A 10,789-nucleotide genomic window follows, 5' to 3' on the forward strand; every position below is an offset into this window, starting at 1 on the left:
GGCGATAGAAAAGGACTGATGGGCGATGCGCGGGGCGGAGCCAAGGTGGGCGGGGGTTACAGCCGCGTGCTGGGCCCCACGCAGGAAAGAGAGGAGGGACACATTTTTGAAAAAAATGTGGATGCTTTTTACAAAGTGCTCCAGTCCTGTCACACAGGACGGAGAGATGTCCCACAAGTATGGAGGAAAGGGGACTATGGACTAGGAGTAAGGTGGTCACTACGGTGAGTAACCTGGTAATTGGACATGGGGTTCGGGGGGGTCAAGCGCCCCCCTGGGTAACTGGAGGTGTAATGACTTCTTGCTAAAAGACAAGGCAGTGCAACAGGAACTGCTTAGGGAAATCAAGGAGTACTTCCTTTTCAACGACACAGGCGAGGTGGGTATCCAATCAGTCTGGCAGGGCTTCAAGGCAACTCTTCGGGGGACCCAAATGAGAATAGGTTCCAAGAAAAAGAGAGAAAGGGAGGCAACGATCCATAGGAAAATCAAGCAAATGCAACCCGGAGATACCCAAGGACAGTATATCTCACCTGCCAAAGCGACAGAGCTCTGGCGGTATAAAACACAATTGAAGGTCATCCTGACGCAGGACACAGAAAAAAATACCTGCTGTTCCTGAAACACAGGGATACAGGGGCAGTCTCCAGGGCAGATAAGATCCTGGCCTGGAGACTGAGGGAGGAGAAGAAAAGGAGAACTGTAGCGGCTATTAAGACGGGGGAGAATAGGTGACTATGATGTCAAGGACATTGGTAGTGAATTTGTAAAATATTACAGTACCCCCTACTCGTCGGAATGGGTGTGGGAGGAGACTCAAATAGACAAATTCCTGAGTAGGCTACCTAACCCAGGGCTCCCCAAAGAGATGGCGGAAAACCTTGAGAACCCCATAACTGTAGAGGAAGTACTGCAGGCCATTAGACGGATGAAATCAGGGACTGCCCGGGGGAAGATGGTTTCACGATAACATTTTATAAACTATTTAAATCCCTGTTAGCCCTGTTTCTAGTAAAGGTATTTAACGCATGTCTGGGAGGTGACCCCCCCCCCCCCACGGTGATGGCGGCAATCATAGTTGCGATCCCAAAGGAGTGGGAGGACCTCCTCTTAAAGGCCCATTTCCCCCCTCAATGGAGATGTAAAGATACTGGCAAAAGTCCTTGTAACAAGACTGGAGGTGGGGGGACCAAGTGGGATTCATTAGGGGATGACAAGGATCGGATAACATAAGGAAGACCATCAACCTGATTTATGGGACGCAGGTGGGAGACCTGGCCGCATGCCTAGTGGGGTTGGACTCAGTGAAGGCCTTTGATAGGGTCGAGTGGCCCTTCTTGATGAAGGTCCTGGGAAGGATGGAGGTGGGAACCAACTTCTTGAAATGGGTGGCAGAATTATATAACAGGCCCAAGGTACAGATAAACGGGGGACTGACAGAGACCTTTGAACTCTCGAGAGGAACTAGGCAGGAATGCCCCCTTTCCCCACTGTTGTACGCCATTGCTATGGAGCCATTGACAATTGCAATTCGAATGAACAACCGGATTAAGGGTATAGCGGCGTGTGAAATCGAATGCAAAATGTCTTTGTTCGCTGATACAATACTGGCCTACCTCACGAATGTTCAGGTCTCCCTCCCGGCTCTGATGACTGTTTGGGAGAGTTCTCAAAATGTGCTAATTTCCCTTACCTTTTGAGACCCCCAGCAACTTTGCAGGATTTCTAGAATTTGATATTTTTTTTTCCCTGGGAAGAGTGTGAGCCTTTTTTTCCCCTCTTCTGTGTATTTTGATGTGTGTTTTACTTTTGTGTTCTTTGGTTATGGAGTTTTAAGACCCCTCACAGGCGTCATCTTTTTCTGTGTCACACAGCACCTTCAGTGCAGTGGCACAGGGATTTCTTTCAGACTTCCCAAGGTTTAAATATCTTCTCTGGGACTGACTACTGTCTCCCAGAGCATGTAAAGTTAAATTGACTTTACTAGTCTCTTTAAATTTACTGACCCAGCACACCCTTTCTTTCTATAGAGTGCTGGAGGGGTTGCCTAGCATCCCCTGAGTCAAAACACTCATGTAACAGTCAAATGTTACCCTTTCCTACTTTGAATGGTTGGTGGCAGTGGTTTAGATCAAACTACCATGATTTTTCCGCGAACAACGGTAGCTAAAACTCGGGTCAGCCATGTTTTTCAATATGGTGCCCAAGACCTATCTGTAAAAACAGACTCTGATCATCATTTCTTTTAGGAAAGGTCCTTGTTGTGTTTTTCTCTGTGCGCCAAACCAGGTTTGGTCCCTTTGTTCATTGGCCTTTGGCGGACTTCAGTGCTGAAGCCCTCCTCTGGTGCCTGAGTGTCTGGGATGGACAGGATGTGAGGGAGATGCCCGAAACTCCCTGTGCTTAGTCTCCTAGGAGACCTGAATGCACTCTGGCGTGATTGGCCGGGCCACTCTGCTGTGTGAGTGACAGCCAGAATGAATGGGCGCGGAGGGGACTGTTTGAAAGCAGGTCTCTGGGACTTGGAAAGCAGAGTTGACCATTGGAGCGAAAGAACCGAAAACGAGCTGAAGGAAGAGGATTGTTGCAACTCCAAGCTGAAGGAAGAGGACTGCTGCAACTCCTGGACGACCGGTGAAGCCCTGCTGCAGGTCCAAATTGCCTGAAGCTACATCGATGGAGAAGCCCATCAAGGTTAACTTCTTCCCTTGAGTTTGGTGGGAACAACCAACTCATAAGCCACCTGGACCCCGTCCCCTCCTGGTCGAATTTTCTGCAGAGTGCTGTGGAAAACCGGATACCAGTTTGTGGTCTTTAAGGCACTCGCACCTTAAACCGACGTTTTGCCAAGCTTGTGGCCTTATCCCTGGGCAGTGCAGGAACCTCCCGACGTCGTCCTTCTTGTCCCCACGACTGAAGCCAGGAACATCGAGATCTGCTCGAATTGCCAGGAACAACTGCATCAGCTACAGCTCTTCTTCACTTTAAAGGTACTGTGCAAACGCGGTCCGGAAATCTTTTCGGCCACGGAGAAAGTTTGTGAAACTTTCCGGACTTTGAAGGCTTGTCCTTCCCTAAACATTCGTCACAATTTTCGCCTAGCCAAATTCTCCTAATATCAGTGGCAAGGACTTACTACCAGAACTGTGCTATCCTTTACAAAGACTCTGAACCATTAACTTTGGCCCAGGCCTATGAACTGAATTGCTGGTTGTAGTTTACTGAAACCTTTTGACCTGCCTATGAAAGTATTTGTGCTGTTGATTCTTATAACCTTGTCTTTCTACCCCTTTTTAAAGTATCTGAAGTGCCATTTTGCTCACGTTTCAGGGGAGCTGAACTTGTTCAGTAACTTAATGGTTATGTATTTGTAGTATATTGGTATATGATATTGAGCTGCTCCTGCTAGTGTAATGTTTTCAAACTGACTGTGTAAATAAATGTATATTCTTTTACCAAGAAACCTTGAGTAAAGTGTTTGTTTGAATCACTGTATTTGTTGGTCCTATGTGTAACTTGTTATACTGCTCACTCAACTCTTGAGATCAGTCTGGATGCTCAGCCACTGCTACCACATAACTGTGTAGTACAGGCTTATACCAAGGGTGAAATTGTACTGACAGTTGTAGTCTTAATTGCATGTAGTGTTCCCAAGGGGTACTACATGTGATTCTGCCTAACCATGACCCCGATTGAGGAATATGGCCACCTCTTGGGCCTTAAAATGAATGTGGGAAAATCTGCTGTCCTGCTCTTACTGGAGCAGAGTCCCCTCCTAGGCACGAGAGAGAGCTATTTTACGCATGGCAGTTAACCAAAGGAGCATTCAGTATCTGGGCATTTGGATAACAAACAGCCTAGATGCGATGGTATCGACTAACTACAACCCCTTCCGCGCTCAGCTGACGGCGGTCCTAAAGAGATGCCACCCATTGATAATGACATGGTATGGCAGCATAACCTCCATAAAAGTTAATGTGCTACCCAGACTGCTATACCTCTTGGCAGCCATTCCGAGACAGCTCCCGGAAATGTTTTATTTTGGAAGTCACAGGAGAGCTCTGTAGATATGGGGAAACAAGACCCCAAGAGTGAAAATGGCTACCCTAACCCTTCCACGGGACAACGGGGGATTTGGGTTCCCGGATATTCGCATATATTACAATGCGGCTCAAATTAGGGGGATGCTGGAACATATGAGGGAAAATCTGAGAACCTACTGGACCTATTTGGAAGCTCTTGTTGCACACCCGCTGAAGGTTAGGGATTACTGTTGGTCCCCACTCAGATCGATACTGGAACGTCTCCAGTCCCACCCTACACTGGGAGTTTTTTGGACGGTCTGATGGGAATCTAGAGACACAAGGGTTATACATCGTGGCCCTCCCCTGTGTCATCAATATGGGGGCCGCCATTGGAGTTGGGACAACAGGGATTCGCCTTCTCACATAGGTGGTCGGATGCAGAGCTAGAGTGGGTGGGACAACTGTTTGAGGGTGGAAGCTTCCAGGAATGGGTGAAGGTGCGGGATATACCGGGAGGGGACACAATTTCAATATTCGAATATCTCTGCATTAAGGGTATCCTAACAGACCCAAAGTGGGAACAGGAGGCGGCCAGAGTGGAAAAGGTTCTCGACCAATCCGTAATAAGGAAGGGCATCCTGTCCTAAGTTATACAAAGCTATGAACGAGACCTGTTTACAGGGGAGACCAACCTTCCAGAGGTATTGGGTAAAATTAAAGGTTGAGGCCATCCCAGAGGAGGAGTGGGCACAAGTATACAGAGTGGTCTTCCAGGGAGGATTGTTTACCTCTATGATAGAACACAACTTTAAAATGCTAATGGGATGGCACAGAGACCCGGTGGAATTGTCCAAAATGTTTGTGGGAGCATCTCCTATGTGCCCTAGAGATCGTGGAGACCCTGAGCCCTAAGGTACAAGAGTTTTGGAAAGAGGTGCTGTGCTGGATGGACGAGATCATGGGGATAGGGTTGCTCCTGGACCCACTGCAGTCTTTACTAGGGCTCCCACAAAAAGATAGGGAAGAACATAGACTTCCGAAGATGTGGGACGCTATGTTAAGATCAGGAAGATTGGCCATAGCCCAATGTTGGAAAAATGAAACTCTCCCCACAAAAGTGATATTGGAAGGAAAAGTGCAAAACATGATAATGGATAAGCTTACTGCGGTAGTGAAAGATAGGATGGACGAATTTCAAGCTGAGTGGTGTGCCCTGCTGCTTAAATGGGGAATGGAGGAGGGTAATCATGTTGACTAACCCTGTGGGTGTACGGAGTGGGAAGGGGAAACGAGAGGGAAATACCCAGAAGGGAGCCGATAATGACTATACACAGACAATGTGAAAACCTTCACCCCTGAGGCATCGATAGAAAAAGAAATACACCATTGAACGAGGGTTGATTTAGACGAGGGGTTGTGGGTGGCGGAAGGGGGGGTGGTGGATGGAGGGGGTGGGGAAGGGGAGAGAAGGTTGTGTGAATTAGACTATTTTTTCTCAAATACTTCCATCATTTGTTATATTGAAAATGTATTTTTCTCCTTATGAAAGCTAATAAAAACAAGTTTTAAAAAAGAGACCGCTCAGAATGGTCTTCAAGTGGACTTTCTAAAAAGATAATGTTTAAAAATTAAATGTTTTAAAATTTACTAAGCACCCATTTCATGAACTGAGAAGACAGGAAGAAGGCCAAAAAAACAATATGGGCAAACTAAAGCCTCATGGTGCAGCCATCTTGGGTTGCTTGCAACACTTATTTGCGCAAGTGCACCAGTAAAAAGTATAAAACACGGTATAGAAATATCTGCTGCCATCAGCTCATCCTAGGAACATTGAAAAAGTAACCAAAAAGGCATTACAGAAAAGGATATAAGGATACAAAGTATCCTAACCGCATTTCACTGTAAGGTGATGTGTGCAATTGTAACAAAACAAGAAATTCATAATGGGAGACAAGGTACAGTACTGATTGTCTTTGGACTGATCAGTTTTCCATTAAGAATGAACAAAAGTGCAAGTTAAGTAAAACAAAAGGCTTTACTTGTCTCCAAAAAGTCAGGACAAGGTTCGGAGCAAAAAGAAAATCTTTCCCAACACAACCCTTCTTACCCCATTTGCAGTATGGTCCCCTTGCTTTTGCATTCTGCAGAAATCTGGTCCTCCTGGCTCCTCTCCGGTCTCATTGACCTTCTGTCACAGCTCTGTAAGGCACATCTGCACTCCAGCTTCTTTTCCTCCAGAATGTGGAAACCAAGCATCTTTTAATGCTGCCTGGACCAGGTTTCTGCTTGCTGACTGGCTGGGTTAGTAAGGTTTTACATTGCAGTAATATGATGGGGAGTGAGGCTTTGTAGTTCAGAACTCAGCGGGGGAGGGGCAAGGGTCTTTAAAAGGGCTGGTGTCCATTTAGAATCCTTGCCAAGTGGACTGGAAGTTTGTTTGGTGATGGAGTCAAAATATCTCTCCAGTTTGATGCCTTTTCTGCAGGTAAAAGGGTTTTAGTCAGAGTGATTTTAAATCCACGTGGCCTTGTTGCTTCCTTTTCCTGAGGAGTTCAGGGTTGGTGTTTCCATTGAGATTGTAAGGGAAAATACATGGTTGTATGTGTAAACCATGCTACTGAATAGGGCTGGTGTGAGTCTGAGGGGGCTTACACTGTTGACCAGACATCATCCCCCTAGCCTGATTGTGGTTGGGGGGGCGCGGAGGGGTACAGATGACTTGAGATAGGTGACTTGCAATGAGGGGGGTCTTGGGGAAGCCAGGGTCCTCTATAGATCACTTGGGGTTGGCATTGCAGAGTGTGAGGACCCCGGGGTCTCCTTTACTCCACTGTCAAGTCTCTGATCGTGGCTTCATCACAGTAGTTATTTTTGAAAATATGGACAGAAAGATACTACATCCTTCCATGCTAGCCAAGTAAGGGGCAACGTTGTTGCTGTTGATACTACCAGTTGAGGTGATTGGGGAGCAGAGGATAGTCTTTGATCCCCAACCCACTCTTCATGCATTACCTGTCTTTAAGGGTGGTGCTTATAGTCCTCTGCATGACTCTTTCCTGCAAGAGAGTGTAAATGAGATTTTCGTGGAAAACCCACAAATGTATTTCACTCTAGAATGTCTCTCGCCCCAAGCATGCAGTGGAATTTGAAGAACTGGTCCAGGCTACTGCATCAGTTAACATCCCTTAACAGTTCAAGTAGGCTGCTGCTTTTTTTGCAAAACTAGAAGGCCTTGCGTCTCCTAGTGGTATTCTTTCCATTGAGATAGTAACAAAGTTACTATTGCCATCATACAACAAGGTTGTTGCATTTAGCAAGAGCCAATTCCAACACAACACAGGGGAAAGGGGCCATTATTGTCCCATGACCCAACATGGGAAAAGTGTCAACTTGAAAATAGAGCCAAGTCTTTTGTTTGGACTATGTCATAAAATTCCTGATTAGGCCAAGCATCTCTTGGTGACATGTTCAGTTGCGCATACATGCTTATTGTCTCCATGAGGGTGTGAGGCACTGTTTACTGCTTCAAATTCTAGTAAAGACCTTCTCTATGTGGGGAGGATCCATTAATAGAGTAGTAAAATTGACTTGCCTGTTACAAAATTTGTCGAGTGAGAGTATGCTCCCCAGATTCATATGCAATAGTTTTCTCAATTTAAGTTGTGTGGGTGACACTTTAAGCCTTTGGAAAATCACCGGGATAGTGGGTTTCATGGCAGTCTTTGTAGGAAAGAGCCAGGCCAAAGCCTCCAAAAAAATATAAATGTACAGCCCGAGTTGCATTGTGACGCAACTTTATCCTTTACTTTGATTTCTCTATTGAGAGAGAGAAAAGGAAAAACATGATGTGCTTAATTGTCTGTGAGATTATCAAAACAGAACTGTTTGGCCCTCACCTGGTAAGCAAGAACTATTCAGGTATGTATGGCATTGGTAAGGATATCTTTGCTGGAGAACCTGTAGAGGTAATTAACTCTTACGTTAATTCTAAAGTATCTGCTTTTCGCTGAATCTCACATTAGACTTGTGTGGAGGGTTGTCTGGCCCTTCCCCCCTTCCCTTTGCCTGTTTTTCTAAGTTTCTGTTCACAACACATAATGGGCAGACACAGAAATGCTTGCTGCACTGTCCGTGTGCATCTGCTAACAAATGATACCTGCTGAGAACTGCACATCCTTTGTGCTGAATGGCAGGTCCAGTTTCTGTTTCAGGAGTAAGACCATTAAACTTTTCTCATTTTTCTTCCCCAACTTCAGATGGTGAGCCGCAGATGGTGGAGTATGAAGGCAGTGCTGCTGGCCTTATAAATTCCTTCATTGAACGTTTCTCCGAGGATGGTGAACAGGTGGAGAAGGACTTAATGCAACTGTTTTTGGCCGACTTGCACTTCTGGGGCCAGACAAATGCAACGCAAAAGGGGCAATTTTTGCAGGCTACTTTGTGATAATAGGAATCGGGAGGTGAGGGAGCATTGTTAGGGGTTTGCAAGTTGGATGTGGAAGTAGAGCTTTAACTAGCCATGTGGAATTGCGAATTTTGGTTTTCACATTATGAAGCTCCCTAATTGTGGGTAACATCCAGTCCTTGTCGCTAATGGTTTGACATTCCTCTGCAGCAGGTGACCGTAATGAAGCCTCCCATTCTTCACTCTTCTGTATCGGAGTGCTCTTCAAAGGGATTTGTCTCTCCTCATCCTTGTCTTCAGATGACAAAGTTTACAGCCTCTCTTCGATTTAAAGGACTAGCCGCCTCTTCTTGGCTAAAAATAAACCTTTGGATCATGTCTGGATCTTCATCAAATGTATTTTACTTTGCGTTTAATGTTGTGCCGCTCGATTATCCTACACCCGAGATGTGGAATCTTTTGGAAGTAAATGTTCAGGGACAGGCAAAGTTAGAAGCTATTTTCTGTTCTTTCATACAGGAAGTGATGTGGCACAACATCAATACTGTAGCATTCCAGAGTTATACATTTCCACAGCTTATGTTTCGTAGCAGGCTTATAAATCCAGGAAATTGGAATACTCTGAGCCTTCTCCTCACACCTCTACTCGGGCAGGACTAGATGCTAAAACCACCTTCTGTAGGTGTTAAATCGAATTAGGAAATATACTACAACAGTTGTGGTGCTCACATAGCAAAGAATTAATGGAGAACTTAACAGGGGGTGGATCTGCTCTCTTTGTTCCAGCCACAGTGGGACTCTGTGGTCTATTGGGTGCACGGACACCTTGGCAGTCGGACTGTTGATTCAGCGTTGTACCTTTTTAGGCTAGTTGGGAAAAGTCATTCGAGTACCTGTCGCTGCTGTGGAAAGGAGAGACCTATGAAAAAATTGTATGAATGGCATTGTCAAATAACTGGAAATCTTTGGAGACCAATGTTAGGAGCAGGCACCACAAAAATCCACCTAGCAGAAGCATTTTCTGTACTTTTACACAGGGAGTGATGTGACCTCAAGCCCTTACCTTGGGTTTCTGGTGATTGCAAGCTGATGCTGAAGGGTACTGATTGTGGTGAAACGGGTGAGGCCGCCCACCCGTTTCACCACAATCAGTACTGAGGATTGTTTTGTTTCTTCTAAATATCCTGAAAGTGAGTTTCATTTTCTCGGTGTTGGTGACTGACTTTGTTACCCTCAGTTTACTGGACAGGCAGGTCTCTTAAAGAGACCCTTTTGCCCTTTTACTGTGTCTGACAATCTTCCACTTCAGTCTATACCCCTAAATCTCCCATGTTTTGTATTGTCACAAGGTGTGATAATCCACAACTCACTTAATTGATAATAATAGTTTCAGAGATTCAGCAATAATAGTGACTGATTACTAAGGTATGAGAGTGGGTTTCCTGCCAGAGCTACATAATGTCCATTACATGGAAATGTGATGCCACCAGTCTATTGTGTTACCTCATTTTGCTATCCATTACCATATCACTTTGCACTACACACTTGCCTTGTCATTTGAGCTGCTGTTTCCTATTTTAGCAATGTTACCTCAACCTCTCCTCTGAATTCATGTGGCTTTACTTGCACCAAGCCTTTTTCTTTTCTCCCATTGATTTTATAAAGGTGAGAGACATTCAAGCGGTTGTAATTCTCCTTTCACTTTTCAGCAATGTATTTTTTGCCGAGGTGTTCAGTGTTTTAAAGAAAATAAAAACGAAAACTACCATCGTGTTTTTTTTTCTTCTGAGTCAATGAGACCTACTGTACAGTCTGCAAACTACAGAGAAAGAAAATGTGGGTAGTCCCCTCTTGCATGATGATAAGTGCAATCCCAGGCAACAGTGGGACTTCTCTAAAGATATTTGTGTCTTACTTTCATTTCACTTGTACCCAGAAACTGCTGGCAGAGGCTGTCACTAGGTAGGAGTAAGGGAGCACTTAACACACATACCACTTGGGGTGCAATAGCTCGATTCGTAGCTGAAATAAGGTCAGACATTGATATAAAACCTTTGCAATTAGCCTGATTGGTGGTACACTGCAAATCGTGGTTAAAGGATAATAAACTATACCCTCTTGCCTGGACTGACATTTCCTTGCAGAATTCCTGAAGTTTATTCCTTGGGTTTGCTTCACTCAAGGGGCCACGCATCCAGATTAGGGTGAGAAACTCCTGCAAGGTCTAAGATTAGGCCAGCTAAAATATGCAAAGAGAATAAACTATGGTTGTTTGGGCATGAAGAGCTATTCATTGTGGTGCAATATCAAATTGTGTTGAATTCCCTATTCTAAACGAGATCATCTCAGGCTTGTCATG

At 45.1% G+C, this 10,789-nt stretch overlaps 1 protein-coding gene across 2 annotated transcripts in view; it reads left to right on the top strand.

The window, feature by feature from the left end:
* Positions 1 to 10,198, top strand: part of DPP3 (dipeptidyl peptidase 3) — a 768,056-nt gene extending 757,858 nt beyond the window's left edge. The window contains exon 18 of one of the 2 annotated variants that reach the window (XM_069644934.1): positions 8,282 to 10,198. In XM_069644934.1, coding sequence (XP_069501035.1) covers positions 8,282 to 8,469 — 188 coding nt within the window. In that variant the 3' untranslated portion in view covers positions 8,470 to 10,198. The remainder of the gene's footprint in view (positions 1 to 8,281) is intronic. The other variant, XM_069644935.1, reaches the window with a different exon arrangement.
* Positions 10,199 to 10,789: the final 591 nt, after the last annotated feature.

The sequence above is a fragment of the Ambystoma mexicanum genome, chromosome 2p (assembly GCF_040938575.1).
Source record: "Ambystoma mexicanum isolate Mex_15411 chromosome 2p, UKY_AmexF1_1, whole genome shotgun sequence".
Taxonomy (NCBI): Eukaryota; Metazoa; Chordata; class Amphibia; order Caudata; family Ambystomatidae; genus Ambystoma; species Ambystoma mexicanum.